Genomic DNA, 20,059 nt, shown 5'->3' on the forward strand with positions numbered 1-20,059 from the left:
GTTGAGCTTTCCACCACCAAAATCAGTATCCACAACTTTTCTTGTTTGACCCATTACACATTTATAAACAAATGTCCTTCTGGGCCAATCATATATACATGTTTAATCTCTTATTTTGTTTTTTTGGTGAATAAAGTTTTCACTGAGCAAAATGTAGCAAACAATGTTGTCATATGTTCTACAGCTTGCATGATTTGCTGAAAAATGCAACAACTAAACCTGCCTCTTATTTTCTACACATAAGCTAACACTTATGACTTGTTAGTAGGATGTTTCCATAGGCATTTCCAAAACAAAAGATAGGAAGTGGTTTGAGGTAACTTTGGAGGAGTATGGACATAACTAAAATGCTACTGTATTTATTCTAGAGTTTAATTAAAGGTTCAATTTAATTTGTAATAAAGTCAATAGAAAGACTTCCACTGATTGCATTGTGAGTTGGTCGCGACCCTAAGCTACAAAGGAAAACTTATAGTAGATTAATGCTGCAGTGAGCAATAATTAATTACACCCATACACCAAGAAAACAAATGGCCTATGAACTAATTAAGCTATTTTACCTACACTCGGGGGGAGGGGAGATAAATATATTATTACTCTTACTCCTATTTTTAATTACTGGAAAGCTCTCATATAATATGGTGATGGAGGTCATATTAGTACCTAATTAGATAAGACAGACAGAAGTAAACTTATTAGCAGAAAAAAAGCTGCACCATACTGTGTCAAAATATTACAGTTTCAGTGAATATTTACGCAGCCAGTGCCATCCACAAAAGTGGAGAGTGCTACACTTCATTTTATACTGCCAAGGGATTGGAAAGTCTTGTTGCACATTTTTATAGGTCTTGGCTCTCTACTAAGATTCTGCCACATGTGTACCAATGCAATGTTTTCCTTCTTCCTCCATGAGTGCTCAAGTTTTTTATATCTGTGCAGTGATTATTTCTATTCATGCTCCTTATAAGTTATATATTTTTCATGATTAGATGACATGATACATATTAACCTACACAGCTCTGTTTTGTAAAAGTTTTTCAAAGATTCTATCACCTTCTTGATCTCTTCACTATAAAGGAGGTATATTGTTTTTTATAACACAAGAATTGGAGGGCATAAGGCATGATGCTTATGTTTATATTCTAATGTTCCTAAAGAAATTGGGAAGTTCCCATGCTAAAATGATAAACTACTGTCAAAAAGACATTTTATGTTTTGAAGAACATAGGGTCCTATCTTTTTCCTATGTCAATGACAAAGGTCCCAACTGCAGCAGGATACAAACCCTAAACACTGTAATCTAATTAAATGTCCATATGTGTCTAACAAAGATAAAATAGTTTCTTGATGAGCAAGAGCATTTTGTAAATTCTGTACTAAGTTCAAAATTACATAGTTTTGAGAACTGTGCCTAAATAATTTTTAGTCTTTAATTTTAAATTATTTTATTACTGCATTGCAGTTTTACTCTTAGTGATAAATTAAAGATTTGACTCCTTATGTTTAGATCCTAAACCTTATGCTGCCTTCCTCTTTCTACTTTATCAGCCAAAACAGTGTGTCTTTTAAATGCCTAAGGACATCAACAACCAAAGGGTTAACACTATCTTGAATTTTTACTACATTTTAGTGCATATTACCATGCATGCATATTCATAACACATATGGAGCCTATAAACTGAAAAATAAATCAACAAAAATAGGAACACCAGATGGTATTATCTTGAGTCAATGTATTACCACAGTAAGAATTCAACTTTGTCACACTTGTGCAAATCAGCATTTTCTCATTAAAAAAATCTTGTAAATTTTAACTTCAAACTAAGGATTAGCTCTAAAAGACACAGAGAATACCAGTTGCTATATTTAGTATTTTTAGTACAATATGGTATAGTGTTGTATAGTTTTTAGTATAGCATTAGTATAGTATGGTTACATACATTCAAAGTAATTTATTTTCATGCCTGGAAGCTGAGAATAATAAAGGCATTTAAAAAAATTCTATTCTCTCTCTCTCTCTCTCCCTTGCATAGGTCTCTTCCTGATGCCTGCAGTGCATGATTCCATTTTTTTAAAATTTGAAATCCACCACTGTGTTCTGAACTCCAAGACTCAGGAGTCCTTCATATTCACATCTACAGGGAGATACTAGGCTTATCTTCAAATGCCTAACTTTTAAAAATAAAACATTCTAGTCAACTCGCCAGTAGGGTCATTTTTCCATCCTCCTTTATACTAAGTTTTAGGGCTTGTTGCTTCTTGAAACCCCCTTTTGTAGCTGACTGAAATCTATTCCTGTCATCAGTCAGGTAAAATTAAAATATTGGAAATATATTATAACTAGAGGCAGCCATCAGCCAAACATCTCATAGTCAAAGGAGAGCCCACATGAAAATATCAAACAGGAGTCTCCGAACATGCTCTAAGAGTTCCCACAATGTCATTCCAAGTTATTTCCATGTATGGAAATTGTGGTATTGAAAACTGTGTTTAAACTGTAAGCTGTCATTTTAACGTTCAGGTTTTGTTTTTGTCCTGCTCCTGCTTGCAGCCTATGGGGAAGTATGTGTTCTGTGTCAAGAAGCAGACAGTCTGCAGACAGACAGCCTAGAGTAAAGTGAGTTGATTTGTGCCTCTGTTTTAGGGAACAGCCTGTTTTTCTCTCTTTTGGGGTTTCTCTCTGTTATTGTTCGGAATATAAAGAAGAGTTATGCTGCAATCTTTCAGCAAGAGAAATGTATGTTTTAAATCTAACTTCTCTATGTGTGTGTGCCATGAATGTAACAGTACTCAATAAACCATAAGACAGGAACTCTATATATGGGCATGAGGAAAGCCTAATGCTAACAGGTGCTCACAATTGGTACTTATTTGGGGACCAGATCTGACTGGTGATTCTATGCAGACTCTGTAGTTCATAACATCAGATTATTTTTCAAGATATTATTTCTCCTTGGTATGGAGAAGCAGGGCAATCTCTCTGTACCATAAATCCCGCATATGAGCTACACAGGATGATCATATGTGGAGCTGCCACCCAGGTATGCCAGCACAGCATCCAAAACATAGGAAGTGTCTCCACATGAGCTCCATGTAGGCTGGCTGAAAGGGCTGTGATGAGGCATGGGGTATATGTTTACTTATATCTAGTGGTCCCAACCCTCTTCACAATGGGTGTGGTCAAACGGTAATTGTTATTCCAGATTATACTGACTGAAATAGCAGACAGGTAGCTAAAGGGAAAGGGAGGGAGCCTAAAAGCAGCCCCATCCCCTGGCTCTGATTTAGAAGTGGAATTGACTTCCTAACCATGCTACCCTTCACCTGGATAGAGTGTGACTTATTTGGGATTTGGGCAAGTGGAGTGGATTTCATCCTGTATGAAATAAAGATATGCATTTGGAGTGTTAATTGCACAGAACTGATTAATAATGAACACTGATTTTTTACAAAAATAAAACAAAACTCTGGGCAATTATATACCACCATGCCAGCTGCAATACTGGCTACAAAATTCTGCTTTATAAAGGTCCTCTTTTTGAGTGTTTTTTCAATCTATATCTTCACTTTTTAAAAATATGTCTAATTCTCCAACTAGTGATCCTACCAATAGCAATCCTACCATTCAGAATTCAATTATATGTTCCAATTAGTGGCTAAAATTATCCTTTCATCAGTCTGCCTTGTGCATGGTTGGACATTTTGAGGTGTTCCCAGATTAGTTTAGCTTCTCGATATGACAGTGAATATTCCACTTTTAATTTTCATTGGCAATTTCATCCAGCTCCATTAACTACAAAGTAGATCAGTATGGCATTATTGTTTTATGTGTGATTAACATAATCCAAGAACTACAACGGTTCCTGTCAGTGTTAAAATTAATAAACTTTTCAAGGTTAGTAGGCATTACAAATAGTTATACAGTATGTAAAACTGACTGGACAGATTAATAGAAATAAAGAAAAAGTACTTTATCCACATATTGTTTTCCATCAGCTTTGGTAGCCCTCTTTACCATTGCTGCTAAGAAGACCACCTTATACAGACTATATGGTATTCTGCATTCAAGCATATTCTTCAGAAACAAAGGGTATGTCTACATTACCCGCCAGATTGGCGGGCAGCGATTGATCCAGCAAGGATCAATTTATTGTGTATAGTCTAGACGCAATAAATCGACCCCCAAGAGCTCCCCCAATGACTCCTGTACTCCAGTGCCCCGAGAGGCACAGGCAGAGTCGATGAGGGAGCAGCAGCAGTCAACTCACTGCACTGAAGACACCATGGTAAGTCGATCTAAGTACGTCGACTTCAGCTACGTTATTCACCCCCAGTGTAGACCAGGGCAAAGATATCAGCGTTTGGGGGCAAAGAGAGAGAAATGGAGAAGACAGAGAAGGGAAAAGAGAGAAACAGAAGGAAGATGCAAGGGGGAAAAGCAGGGAGGCAAGTGAATAAAAACCCAAGAAGACAAGGGGAAGGAGAGAAGAGAAATTATCTGTATATTGAAAAGAAAGAGGATATAAAAGTAGACTAGAGCCTTAGGTTTGTTAAAGTCTTCCATTTACCACTGCCTGTTCTGTTGTTGTTTATACTGCTAAACTGACTGTTCAGTGCACCAGGAAGTGCTCTTAGGTCCTGATTCAGTAATCCATCCCTAGACAGCAAAGCACTAAACACATGCTTAACTTTTACTAATATAACTAATCCATTTGTATACAGGTGATATTCCTGACTATTTTGTCATGGAAAGTATAAACTGAATGCAGAATGATAGCAAAACAATTAAATTTAAGGCACTGGAAGAACAGTGCTCCCACACACACAGAATACTAGTCTTATTTAGACTGCACCTCTTGAAAGAATGAAGCTATAAGACAAAGGAAAAGTGTTTGAAAGTGTATAGACAACACTTACATTGTAGGGTCTCACATTAGTGTATGTAATCCCATTACAATTTGTTAGAAGGCTTTCTATATAATGAAGATCTGGCCTAAGATTTTTAAAAATAAGTGACTAAAGATAAGATCCCAAGTCAAAGTTTAGACACCTAAATAAATGCCCTAATTTTCAAATTACTGAGAACCGAAGCCAGTGAAACACATTAAGTCATTTCCTGATTCTGGTACGTTCAACCTGTGAAAGGTAGCTAGGCCACTATGCTATTTCTGTGGCTACTGTTAGCGAAGGTAGACTGGTACAAGGAAATATGTATAGCATGGTATTGTAAAGATGACGAGACTTGGGTTCATCATCTCCATCAGGAGGGAATTCTCTTGCTGAGGCGAACATTCTGGAGTAGAGATATTGCTGTGAATAGCAGTTTATAACCCCTATCTCAAGACAGATCCTGAATCTGATAGGGAGCATAGAGCACACAAAGCACTGGAATGATGTGAACTTGTTGGTTTAGCTGATCTAGGCAGTAGACTGCTGCATGTTGAAGCAGCCTTGAAACCCAAGAAAAGTACTGGGACCACTGCTGCCTGTTGCTAAGTCCACCTTCAAAAGAAAAGGCACAATTTCAGGCCAAAAGGAAGATAGGAAGAGAATTCTGAATAGTGTTGCTTTTTGGTTGCCCAAGAACAGTGACGAGTCCATTTGGACCCAGATATTGCAACACCTTGAACGTTGGAGAGCGGAAACCTTCATCAAAGGGTGAAGTCACATCCTCTGCTGGTTGAACGTGAACCAGCTGTTTTCCATCTAGCCATTTATTTCTCCTAGACATTGGGTAACTTGGTAATGACACTGTCTGTGCTAGGTTTCAGAGATGCGGAACAGGAAGTTGTCAGTGTATTATTAGCATCAAAGCTCAGAAGTTCTCACAGTTTCCCATACTGGATAAATATATTCATTAAAAAAGAAAAGGGACAGGACAGAGCCCTGCCTAGAGAAAGGAACTTTGGGGAAACTGAGCAATACCCCTGAGGTCTGTCTGAGAGAACTGAACAAAATACCCTGAAGGTCACACCACCCAGCCCTGGCAAGGTTCATAGTTGAATCAGTTGACAGTTGTGTCAATGACCATCAATAGATCCAACATTGTTTTCATGTCTTCTCTTTATGTCCATTTGCTCTGCTAATCTAAAGGGAAACTGTCTACCTACACATTCTCTGGACTGTATCTAGTCTGAAGACTGTCTGTGAAGGCTCAAAGATGCGGGAGCCTGTTGTTCTTGGAATTTCTTCATCAGCTACTCCTCAGGGCATGTACTGTGTGATAATTGGCAAGAAACTTTGTTCTGCCTTCTTCAGAACCTTCTTATAGGGGCATAGGAAGAAGAGAAGCTCAGCAATGACTCGTTGAATTGTTACTTCTCTGCCTTTCAACCACTGTTAGGACCTTCTGCCTCTGGAGCTTTATATATTGATTTTTTCAGGTAGGAGTTGTTGTAGAATGAGTTTCAGGATAATCAGCTTCCATATTGCATTGCTTCTTTACTATATATATTTCAACATCAAATGAACAAGGTACCACATGTAATAATAGTTTGTATTTCTTTAGTGCTTTTTTTTTATTTTGCTTTATACACATTTTCTAAATAAGTGTCAATAATCCTTAGACAGGTAAGGGATTTAAGTCGTTTTACCCATATATGAAATGCAGATCTCTCTGAAGTGGAATCTAGCAGATATTTAATAGCTCGCAACCAGATCCTCCACAAGTTTAGGACAGAAAGTGAAGAAGTACAGTATCCAACTGAAATTTTAAGGCAAATGGAAGTAGGCATAATGCAGTGATCTGACTAAAAATGTAGTGACCCATGCGTGTTATTAAAACTTCTATCAATTCAAAATAATAAGAGTCCAAATTCTCCACTGGTGTAAATGGGTGCAGCTCCATTGACCTCAGTGGAATTCTAACCATTTACTCTAAAATCAAAATATCAAACAAATTAAATGTTACCAACAAATACCTAATATCACTATCAAAGAATGCATTCAGCAAGTTTTGTTTTTGTTTTTACCAATAATACTATGACTAACTCATTCTTTAAAGAAAATTAAATAACTGTATTTCAAAAATAAGCAACTTGTCAGGTGGAAAAAAATTAAAGACAATTTGCATAAGCTACTATCATCCATATTTGCAATTTATTAGCATATTTGTTCTGTTTTTTTTTTTTTTTTTTTTTTTAAAGCAAATTTATGTCATCCTCTCAGGAATTCTCAAATACATTTTAAAGAAAATTGACTTAGAGAAACTAATTGTAATTATTTTGCCCTAATTAGAAAATATTCAGAATGAATGAAATTCACTCCTTTGCAGAGGTTCAGTGAGACTTAACTGAGGCATAGTCTTTGTGCTGGTCTTTGGAAGAAGTGTAAATTTCACCCTATGACAACTTTAAAGAAGTAATGATAAATTATCCTAAATAGAAAAGCAATAGCATAAATATTCACATACCTCCACACCTAGGGATAGGTCCACTCCACATTACTTTCCCATCCATTAGTATACAGCTAATGGTTTCGGTTCCTTGTGTTTTAATAAATCCTTCTTCACAAATGACTGAGATTGAACTCCCTAATTGAAAGTTGTCACCAAAACGCCGTGCATTGATTGGTACTCCAGGATCAGGACACTCATTATGTCCAAAAGCTTTAAAACAGAAGCAAGAGAAAGGGGGAAAAAGGAATGTGTTAAAGCCTTACAACTAAGTTGACATTTTTAGGGCTCTATAGAAAGGAAAAATTCTATTGTGCAGTTTCTAACTGAAATGACAGCTGCTTTTTTTTTTTTAAATTGGTACAGTAGTTTCTATGCATCCAACTTAGGCTTGGTCTACGCTAGGAAAGTTATACTAGTGTAACTCTGCTGGTTAGAGTTATGACTTTTTACAATAGCTACACCAGTAAAAGACCTAGAGTGGAAGCAGTAATGCTGTTATAAATGTGCCTTATTTCTGCATAGCTTCTTTTGCTTCAGGAACTGGAATAACTCATACTGGTAAAAGGACTTTTATACTGGCATAGCTGCAACCACACTGTGATGGAGTTTGCCATCTTAATTATATTCGTATAATTAAAGCAGCAAAACGTTCTAGCATAGATAAGCCCTTAGATTAAAAGGCTAAGCAGTACCTACAAGGCAAATGCAGAAAGGAGAGTTATTTTTCTGTACATGTCCATATGAGATAATAAGGATGTCTCATTGTTATTTTTACTGAATAAACTGTACATTGAGTGCACCAAAACACTCATTCACACACATATACATCAGAGGAGGGCATAACTATCCTTAGATCCATACCCTCAGAAGGAAACATACAGAGTTGTTATTCATGGCTTACTTTGATCTTCTCTTTATATGGAAGAATGTTACATACAACTTTAAGCATCAATTTCTTGTGGAAAATTGACAACACTGGACATGGTGTCTGTCAGTTTGAATAACATTAACTGTAAATTATTCTTTTGTGTATTTGTTGTACTTGAAGAAGGATGAGTTTGAGGGGAGGTGCAAGATAGGATAATTTGCTGAAGAGAAGGTACTTGTAGTGTTAAGCAGCCTGACGCTATAAGATCTAACAGCACTTCACATTTATACAGAAATAGGATGAACAGATAGCAACTGTGAAAAAACGGGACAGGAGGTTTGGGGGTAATTGGCACCTATATAAGAAAAAGTCACAAAAAATGGGACTGTCCCTATAAAAATGGGACATCTGGTCATCCTATACAGAAACATAATTAAATTGGCCTGAAAGAACAATTGGTGAGTGGGCACAAAACTAGGAAAATACATGGGCATGACTACAGATTAGAGCTGAGAGAATAATATGCAACAAATAATTAATCCAATCAAATTCACCATATTTTTCCTGCTAAAAATACCAGTAAGTAGATGTCAATTTCACTGAATTTATTTTGTACTGAAAAATAGATTTTTTTGGTCAATTTTTTTACACTGCAAGGATTTCTCATGGACAGTACTCTGACAGTATTCACTATGTAAGCTGTATTGTTTAACTGTGATTGGACAAAATAAATTACTGTTTTGCTCTCTTCCATGCTTACATAAATGTTCGAGCACTTCCTGCACAGATATCCACACAAGCAACTTTGAAATCTACTTTGGACAATCATTCTTGCGAAATCATTCATTCTCCACAGAAAACAAACCCAAAAGGAAGCAAACTAAATTCATTCAAAAATTTCAGTGAATATTTATAAAAAATGTTTTGAAATTAATCAGTGCTCTCATGCTATATCTATCATCTTATTTCCTGAGATCATTTGGGTATACAAATCTTCTATCTACATGAAGGTTTTGCATTTATGATTATAGCATAAACCATGGCATAAGTATCTTTCAACTGAAGATATTTTGAAAAATAGCAAACAGCCTTCTGGTTAAACCCCTTTAACCATCTTGTATGCAAGTGTAAACAATGTTTTATATTACCTGTTGAATTGAACCTTAGTAATGTTATATGTTCTAAGGACAGAAAAAAAATGTGCAGATATTATGGCAGAAGTATGGCTTCAGGTCATTCAAATAAGCAGGAACTGCTGGGAATTGCAAATAGATCTTTTTTCACCCAAAACAAACTATGTACAGTCAGTACTTTTAGTACAGAGATTGACTGCTACCTTTTTTCACTTACTATAATATTAGTATGACCCCAGCACTATATACTATAACAAAGGACAGACACAGATGTATATCCTTAAATCAGCATTTGACATTGAGAAATATATCCTCAAGAAGGCTCAGACATATCAATAGTATACATAGTAGATCTGGTTTTCATGACATGTATGCTCACAGGCATGCCAACATACTGCATAACACCAATTACATTTTGCTATTTCAGGGATTTATCCTTCTGTCCAGGACAGTACTCTGACATCTGAATATGGGGTATTAAGTGAGAAAGTAAAAAAGGATTCCACAATTGCTAGTATTAAGATATGAATGCATTCTCCACTGTAGAGATTGGTTTGGTTCATGCTCGAACCAAAAGCAAAGTGAACTTCAAGAGTTGGAGTAGCAAATGGCATTACTACTCACACAGGTGTGAGGTCTGCAGACCAGAACCCTATCCCTGTCTGGAGAGGCATACACTTAAATTAAAGGGAGGGTTTTACCAGGACAATGATCAAACTTTAATTTTCACTTCGTAAAAATTTCACACACACTTTTCCATTCTTTTTAAAGTGAACATACCAAATTAATTCTCTTTCTCTGTCACTCCATTAACTCACAGAGAATGCACACACAGAGACTGAAACAAAGCATAGACTTGTAAATATGGGACCATCAAAACTAATAGTCAGGGGGAAATTAAACGTCTTTGTTTTCCCTGGAATTCTGTTTATCTGGTCCAAGGGTCCTGATTGACGTTGAGCATTTTGATGCCTAGTGAATCCCACTTTATTCCTTTGGGCAATCACTTGTATCTACCAGTCTCTAGGGGCGTGATTCAAAGTCCACTGAAGTCATTGAGAGTCTTTTCACTGACTTCAACAGGCTTGGTATCAGATTCCAAATGCATTAGATGACACACAAACTACTCCTAATGGCATTCTGCACCAAAAAAAATGAAATAAAAAAAATCTGCACACAATATTTTAAAATTCTGCAAAATGCTGCAAGTTTTAAATGGCAATAAATAAATGCAGAGACTCCAGCATGGCAGTGGGGAGCACAGGCCACTGGCTGCATGAAGGTGGGAGATCACTGCACACTTCAGGTGCACCAGGTATGGGGCAGGCAGGCTCAACCAGGCAGAATCCAAGTGTGAAGAGGCTCAGTGTGGGGGGATCCAGGTGTGGGGTGAGAGGATTCTGTGTGCGACAATCTGGGTGCAGGAAGCTCAGTGGGGGTCTAGGTGTGGGGGGATCTGGATGCACAGAGGCTCGTTGGAGGGGTTCCAGGTGGAAAGGCAATGGGACTCTGTAGGGGCTTCCAGGTGAAGGTAATTGGGGCTCAGTGGAGGGGTCTGGGTGTGGGGAGGGGCATGGTATATGGGGCTGCTCTCACTTCTGTCTTTTGCAAGCATAATGCTAACTTAAGAGCTTCCCTTCTGCTCTCCCTCGCACCTCCCCCCCCAAAAAAATTCTACTTTAAACATAACCATAAAGAAGAATGTTAAAATATAGACATTTAAAATGTATTGCAAAATGTAGAAAAGCACTATTATTTTAAACAATATTATTGTAAAATATATGCCAATATATGCATTTAGTAGAGGTTACTAAGGTAATGTTCTCATTGTTTTCATATATAAGAGCAAATGTTCAGATAATATCAGCACATGCTGTAAATGATTGCTATGTGCTGAGGGACATCATAATCACAACACTCTCTTTTCTCACCATTTTTTTTCTTTTTTCTGGTTAGAGATTCCAATCCTGTTTTGTTTGGTTTTCTTTCTCAAGTGCATGAAATATCTACAGGTCTAAAAATAGGGTCCCAGATTCTGTACTCTCATCAGGCTCAATTCCATTTAAATCATTGAAAAAATTCCAGGGTACAGGAGGTGTAAAAGTGAGAGGAGAACCAGGCCCATAGTCTAGCGATTCAAAATAGTTTTATAAAAGCAGTAAAGAATCCAGTGGCACCTTATAGACTAACAGACATTTTGCAGCATGAGCTTTCGTGGGTGAATACCCACTTCGTCGGCTGCAAGTAGTGGAAATTTCTGGGGGCAGGTATATATAAGCAAGCAAGAAGCAAGCTAGAGATAACGAGGTTAGATCAATCAGGGAGGATGAGGCCCTGTTCTAGCAGTTGAGGTGTGAAAACCAAGGGAGGAGAAACTGTTTCTGTAGTCGGCAAGCCATTCACAGTCTTTGTTTAATCCTGAGCTGATGGTGTCAAATTTGCAGCTGAACTGAAGCTCAGCAGTTTCTCTTTGAAGTCTGGTCCTAAAGTTTTTTTGCTGCAGGATGGCCACCTTAAGATCTGCTATTGTGTGGCCAGGGAGGTTGAAGTGTTCTCCTACACAATATACAAAAACCTGTATATTGCACCCTTCAGCAAAAAAACTTTAGGACCAGACTTCAAAGAGAAACTGCTGAGCTTCAGTTCAGCTGCAAATTTGACACCATCAGCTCAGGATTAAACAAAGACTGTGAATGGCTTGCCGACTACAGAAGCAGTTTCTCCTCCCTTGGTTTTCACACCTCAACTGCTAGAACAGGACCTCATCCTCCCTGATTGATCTAACCTCGTTATCTCTAGCTTGCTTCTTGCTTGCTTATATATACCTGCCCCTGGAAATTTCCACTACTTGCATCCGACGAAGTGGGTATTCACCCACGAAAGCTCATGCTGCAAAACGTCTGTTAGTCTATAAGGTGCCACAGGATTCTTTACTGCTTTTACAGAACCAGACTAACACCGCTACCCCTCTGATACAAAATAGTTTTATTCACTTGGAAAAACAAAAACAAATAATGGAAAAATCTTCTATAAAGTAAAGGTTCCTATTCAGATTGGATTTTTTCTAGCTCTTGGCAGAGAGCAAATCTTCTCTCCATCCCCCACCATTATACTTACAGTAAATTCAGGAGAGCCCATGTGAGTTCAAACATAATCTGCTTTACTAAAAAAATGATATGATAGTTTGTATATTAATATACAATAGCATGGACTTTTCTCAGGATGCCTTTTCCTGTTTTAAGGATTCATCACTTTAATGTAACAAATTGTTGGGGAATGAAAGTCGGCATGCTTGACTCCCAGAAAAGTTGGTGTTTTTTATTTGTTTGTTTGTTTTTAAGGCTAGTTATAAGTCCTGCAAGTTTAAAAACATACAATAATGTTCTGCTGGTGGCTTGCAATTCTTTCAAATACTTCAAATGTATTTTTAAGGAAAATATACAGATATATGAACAAACCTAGAAATTGTAACTTAATTTATTAATCTTTTTTATTTAAATGCCTAGGAATAGAATAATCTCATTTAAATTTAGGTTTAATAAGATGTGTAATAGACACATTAGTCAAAGAAAGACACAATCTGAAATACAAAGAGCTAGAAAACCAAATGCAGCAATTTTATATAGCAAGTTGCTATGACATATGTCACAGCTAACTTTAATGGTGTGAAATTACACTTTGACAACTTATTAGTGACGGTATTCGCCACCAGCATCACTTCAGACAGGCAGTAAACTCGCATTGTTATTAATTGCTTAGGCTCAGTGTTGACAAAAAACAGCACTTTTTCAGCAAGGTAATTATGAATAGACATTTTTTCTGACTGCTATACTTATAAGACATTGAAATATTAAACCATCAGCTTTCTCAATGTTTAATGAAGTGCTGTTGTCCCTGAGAAAAGTATAATTAACAAAAAGTTATGCTATGCTAATCACTCTGCATCTCCCTTTTCGGCTGTAATCCTAATACAGAGAAGTAGTTGTAAACAAGCAAATCAAATCCTTCCGAAAAATATTAATAGTTATGACTGTGGTTATACCCCAATCTTGGACACGGATCCTGCAAAAGATCCAAGATAACTTGCAATGCATAAAGTTAAGAAAATTTATATGTCTTTGCAGTATGGGAGCCTTAGAAACAATCCTGTGAACATTTCCTTACATGGGGTATCTTTAGGCTTTACTTATGTGACAACAACTCAGATGTGAGAACTTAAGCTTTACTCAAGGTAGTAAAACAGAAGGCTCAATACTATGTGATTGCAAAATCGGGCCCTTAAGCAATAGAAGAAATACATCGTAGTGAAGGAGCCCAGAATACAACAAAGGGTAAGAAATACAGACTATGCTAACACATTATTTGTATTAGTGTGGTAGGTGGGAGTGCCTCAAGGATCAGGGCTCCGTTGTAATAGGAGCTGTACAAACAAGTAATAAGGAAACAGTGTCGTCACGACAGAGCTCACATTCTACATTTGTGATAAGACATGATGTGGGTGAAACAGATAAACAGGGAGGGATGGGAGTGAAGGATAACAGTATAAAAAGCATGTTTTGCACAGTAGGCAAATTTAGTCTCAGCTTGTCCCCTGCCTGGTATTACCAGCTGGCTGACAGACTGACAGTCTAAGGGTATGTCTAGACTACAGTCACAGGCAGTGATTGCAGATTGATCAGATTTACCCGACCTTGTTTTATTTTTGCTAGCTTGAGTACTGGAGCAGTGAAGATACAGCTGTGTGAAGTTTCAGCAGTGCCAGGCTGTACAAGGCCACTCGTAACCCTAGGTAATTCCTTGCAGGCTAGCCTATACAGAAGCATGAACTGACCAGTTTCACTAGTCCAGGCCTGGAGCTAACTATATTACACCTAGCCCACAAATGTTTACTCAAGCAGTAATCTCAGTGATTGCAGTCTAGAAATACCTTATGACAAAACACAAAAAGACGGGAAGCAGGATTCAAGCAAAGTACTCAGGGAGAAGATAAACCACACATTTGGATGCATGTACTTTACAAGTCCACACTGAAAAACTACTCACTGTTATAAGTGATGTTAAAGCCACGTCCTGACATTGAATGGTCAGCTTGAAATTCCAAACGCAAGATATGACTGTTGCTGGTAAGATGCGAAGGAACCTCAGCACCAGTGAAAGTACCAAGTATTGGAGAATCTGGAGAGTCACCATCTTTAACTGCAAGGAAGTCAAATTGAGATTCCAAGTCAAAGTCATTAAAAGAGAGATGAATTCTGCTCCCTGGATCTGAGATTATTGTCCAGATGCAGTTTAAATTATTTCCATATCCCTCTGGGTAATCAGGTGAAAGAACTGTTCCCATCGGTGCAGTGAAATTAGAAAGGCAAGGAACTATCAAAAGAGAGAGAAAGAAATTAGAGAACAGAATAGAACCTATTTTCAAAAGAATCGTCTCATATTATCTCTTCCTAAAATTCCCTTAAGACGTGCTTACTATCACAACTGAAAAAGCCAATGTCTTTGGGACCAGCTAAGAAGCCAGAGAAGAACTTATCAATTTGATTTTTTTTATTATTATTTTTTTTGGTATCTTCTTACTGCTTTTGTCTCTACAGGCTTCCTGCAGAAAGCAACACCCCGGGCTACACAGAACAGTAACAGGATTCTGGAAACCACAGCAGTCCTCATGTTTTATCCATGTTCAACAGTCCTTAATCTTTTGGCACCACTTATTTTCTGCTTTAGGGAACTGTTTAGATGAACAAACCTCTCACCGAGTACATTAAGAGTCAGAAGGTCAATTCTGCCATTCCCGTTTGTAGCTCATACATAAGCACAAGAATTAAACTAGCCACAAAGAAAGGGTAGGCTTATTTTGCTGCTATCAAGACAATATTTCATGTCTAACCACACCATTTAAGCAATAATAAATTAACTTACAACTATGAAAGTTAGTGATGATGCTCTTAATATACTTGGCCCATAATATTTAATGTAAATGTAAGAGAGAGATATGTTGGTTACTATAAATCTATATCTGTTGTGGCAGAGCTCTGACCTTGCTCCCATGGGTCCTGCGCTTCTAGGCGGTTTATGCTAGCCTCAGTGTCTCACTGTGACCCTCCACGTAGGCCTTCTCTCTCCAGGGCCAGGGTTACACTCTACTGAGCCCTTTTCATCATAGGCCTGCAAGGAGGATGGTGAGAGAACTCCCAGAGTCTCTGTTCAGCCTCCTGTCCTGACAGGGACCTGACTTCCCCTTCCAGGAGATGTTCCTGTAGTGGTGAGTTGTGGGGAACCCGGGCCCGCCCTCTACTCCGGGTTCCAGCCCAGGGACCCTAATGGTAGCAGTTGTTGGCAACCAACCTTTCACTGCCAGAGTTGCTACATTTCCCTGGGCCACTTCCCCACAGCTCTCCTGCTTCTCCCTTCTTCACCCTTACCTTAGGGCTCCTTTAACGATGGTTTGAGGGTGTCTTTAGTAACCAGCCCTTCAGCCGCACTTCCTCTCCTCTGGCTCCCTGACTCTCCTGCCTGACTGGAGTAAGCCCTTTTTATAGTATCAGCAGGGCCTTAATTAGAGTCAGGTGGTCACATTAACTGAATGGCCTCACCTGACTCTTTACAGGTTAATTAGAGTCAGGTGTTCTCATTAGCCTGGAGCAGCCCCTGCTCTGGTCAGTCAGGGAACAGAAAACTGTTAATCCAGTGGCCAGTATATCTGCCTTCTGCTATTCTGCTGTACCCAACTGGCCTGGGTCTATCATCACATAATATATATTATATATCATTGGTGAAGTTTATTCTGCATAATATTATTGATAGACAACTGAAATATACACCTCTATGATTATTTAAGCTCTAAAATATATTCATGCATAATGCATGGAAAACATCTGTAAATAATTTAAATGCCTTTGACTGCAATTCAGCAATTTCTAATTTAATTTATTTCATCAACTTATAATAGTTAGTATAAAAATGTCTTACTCATAAAATATACAGCCTCCTAGAAAATACAGTATGTTAACAATAACATTTTATATGTAGGCACATAATAATACTTCCTTTTAATAACTGCTAGAGAAAAGAAGAGAAAAAATATTTTAAGTGATCATAGAATATATATTTGGCATAAGTGGTCATAGAATATATATTGTGAAGCTTTCGTTAAATAAGAGTAAATTCTCCATGCCAGAGAAAAATAATTACATTGTACTAACTTTGCAATTAATCACACAAGCAATTACTCAAGGACAGGGTAACATATGTTGCATTAAAAAAAGCATTTGGTACTCACAAATACAAATTGGAATATTTGCAGACCACTGGTTGTTCTCCTGACACACAATGGATTTCTCTCCAATTAGTTCAAATCCAAACTGACACTCAAACCTTAAAATGTCCCGGTTGGAAAATCCATCCCCTTCTCTGATACCATACAGTGGTGTTCCAGGATCCCCACAGCTTTCCTTTTCAATTTCTGTTGAAACGGCAAATAAATGTCAATTTTATTTCTAGAGGAATCAAACATTTTCTCCATAGCCATGAACTCACATCTGAAACAAATTTACATATTTTGAGCAAATGAATATCACAGTACATTGTTTATAATTATTAATAATTAATAATATACAGGGCATGAATCTGAGTTGCTTTCCATACATAAAACTCCTAATCAAGGTATGAATGTTAAGTATGAATCTTGGCAGGATCATATCTTCAAGTATCATTTCACGAAACTGTTCAAAAATAAAGAGGGGGACAAAGTGCTCTCTCCTTACCTCCTCACAAGTGATTGTTATAATATGTTTTAATCATTATGGACCCAGTCCTGCAAACCCCTGCTCACATGAGAACTATTATTTGTTTTACAACAATGCCTACAATTCCCAACAGAGATCAGGGCTCTACTGTGCTAGGCATTGTACAAACTGAGGCACCAACTGTGCCCAAATACAGTTTAAATCAGTGTTTCTCAAACTGGGGTCGCCGCTTGTGTAGGGAAAACCCCTGGCGGGCCAGGCCGGTTTGTTTACCTGCTCCATCTGCAGGTCCGGCTGATCGAAGCTCCCATTGTCCGCGGTTCGCCGCTGCAGGCCAATGGGGGCTGCTGGAAGCAGCAGCCAGTAAGTCCCTCGGCCCACGCCGCTTCCAGAAGCTCCCATTGGCCTGGAGCAGTGAACCGTGGCCCACCAGCGGCTTTCCCTACACAAGCGGCGACCCCAGTTTGAGAAACCCTGCTCTAAATTGATCTCCCCCATGCACATTGGGTATATGGTCACCCACTTCTGTGATGCTGCCATCTCCAGCACCCAGCCAGGATCCCATGGGGAGCTTAGTGCAGAATAGGGGGATTCTCTAAGGCTAGGGAGTGCTTGGAGTATGGACAGTGGAAATGCATTAGTCCTCCAGCAAGCCCTACAAGGAATAGAGCATAAAGTTAATGCAGCATGAGTTGGTATTATTTTTTTATGACTCCTCTCCCCACCCACCTACTCGCTACACACACACACACACACACACACACACACACATGCACAAGCAGAGAGGCAGGGCACCCCAATACTTTTTGCACATGCCATCCATGCACAAACCCTGGCCTCTTGAAACAAATCACAGAAATCAGTAAAACTGGGGACAAAACCACTGCCTACTCTACAACAGAGAGTGTAGGAGGTTGAAAAAACCCTCATAGAACAATCACAGGAAATCATTGCAAGGAAATTCTTGTGGAGTTTCTCTCCCCCAAACCCTCCTCCCCCATCACCTTTCCAATGGGTATTCTCACAGGATTGGTAAATTGGATCATGGTTATTTTGTATTTTTCTAATATTCGTATTCCCAGATTATTACACCATGCAAATCTTGGCAACATTACATCTATATGAACTTAAAGCAACAATCATTATTTGGATTAAATGATCATTCTTTAACTGTAGTAAGCAATGTGATGTTAAAAAAATAATTATTCTAAATATTAGAACTGTTTTAGAGTATGTTATTTAATATTGCATGCTATACTTGAATATCAGTGCCTACTCTGACATTTTAAAGTTAGCTGATTATGCCAAGGTTACAGAAAATTTCGAGGAAAAAATCTAGATATATTTTATTTAAATAAATATTTCTTCTGTAATATAAGGATACTGCCAACATCATCTGGCCATTTTTGCCCTGCAAACATGCCTTAATCTAACATTGAACTGAGTGGAACTACTGGCATATGCATCTTTGCAGGGTTGTGTGTGTATGCATGGGAGAGGGTTATATTGTAGACTTTCTCCTTTGCTCTGACTCTGTCTTTTTAGAGCATAAATACTACAGGATCGGAACCCTTTTTTGGTTTTGTCCAGAGCCTAGTGAATTGTGGGTGCTGCCAGAAACAAATAAGTAATAAATAACCCTAAGAGCTGGGTCTAGAAATTCCCCATTGTAAAGATCTTCATAGCTTCTTTTCCCCCCTCTTAAGGTGGATGCCTCTATAATGAGCATAAACCAAAATCAATGTTGACTTTGTATTATAACTCAAAGTATTTCCTAAATCGATGCTCTATTTATCTTGTTCTATTTGATTAAGGGGAAGGGGAAATGAAATAAACACCTTGTAATTTGTTTACCTGCTTTCCATAGATTTTTACACAAAAATGGAGTGTGAGGGTTGATTCAAAATGCAAAGAATCAGCAAGAAATGGTGTATGTTCACCTTCATACATACAACTCCTATAAATGTTAAGACTCAGTCATAAAGAAAATATACAAGCTCAGGCACAAATTCTATTCACCCTCCTTACCACAGTGATGATGATAATGGGGAAATAAAATTATAATACACAAAAGACAAAAAACAATAGATTTCTTACTTGCCCATAAGCCTTATAATTTTGCCAAGCTGTGTTGACAGGCATTACCTGAGTTTATCAAAGAGGAATATAATCCGAAGTGTTTACATCACTACAAGGTTTATGTGTGAAAAATATTTTACCATCGGCCAAATGATTCTGACAAATTTCTTATTGTTCCCAAGACATTTTCCTTTGGCTACTTTCCCCAAATCCACAGAAATCTCATATTGTACAGTAACTAGTGGTGTTCTCATATAACTTCAACTATAGTTTAAATATATATTCTCTTATTTGTTTGACTTTTGAGATGGTATTTTGGTCCATCTGGACAGTTTTCTTTCACCTAAATAAGAGTTTGCACAGGTTCTGCAATATCTAACATCTGAGTTTGAACTCTCGATCAGGGTTGCTGCTGTGAGCTGGTCCAGCTTGATTTTCCTCTGCTTTCTCTTTGATATCACTATCACTATCTGAAAGGATTAGAAATCCTGCATGGTCAATTCTGAGAGCTCCTAAGAGATGTCATCAGCATAACATAAAAACATGCTATTTTCTTCAGTGCCATGTGGATGTTCCAGTTGATTTTTAGCATTTATATCTCTAAATTTGTATTTTATTTTATGGTGAGAACTGGGATTAAGTTAAGCACAGTGTTATGTGTACTAATGATTTAAAATGAAACAAAACAAAACCAGCACACAGCATACCCCCCCACTTATATCCCTAGAGGCACGCACGCGCACACACATACACACACACACTTGTGTTGTGTTCCTGATAGTATTGGTTGATTTAGGAATCTGAAACTGGATGTAATTGTGTGGTCTTGTTTAGCTCT

General features: G+C 37.9%; 1 protein-coding gene across 2 annotated transcripts in view; it reads right to left on the minus strand.

The window, feature by feature from the left end:
* Positions 1-20,059, minus strand: part of CSMD3 (CUB and Sushi multiple domains 3) — a 1,158,685-nt gene that overhangs the window by 479,243 nt on the left and 659,383 nt on the right. For both annotated transcript variants that reach the window (XM_039525141.1, XM_039525140.1), the window contains 3 exons: positions 16,677-16,859; positions 14,441-14,767; positions 7,412-7,606 (listed from right to left, as the gene is read on the minus strand). In XM_039525141.1, the coding sequence (XP_039381075.1) occupies positions 7,412-7,606; positions 14,441-14,767; positions 16,677-16,859 (705 nt within the window). The remainder of the gene's footprint in view (positions 1-7,411; positions 7,607-14,440; positions 14,768-16,676; positions 16,860-20,059) is intronic.

This window comes from Mauremys reevesii, linkage group 2, assembly GCF_016161935.1.
Source record: "Mauremys reevesii isolate NIE-2019 linkage group 2, ASM1616193v1, whole genome shotgun sequence".
Taxonomy (NCBI): Eukaryota; Metazoa; Chordata; order Testudines; family Geoemydidae; genus Mauremys; species Mauremys reevesii.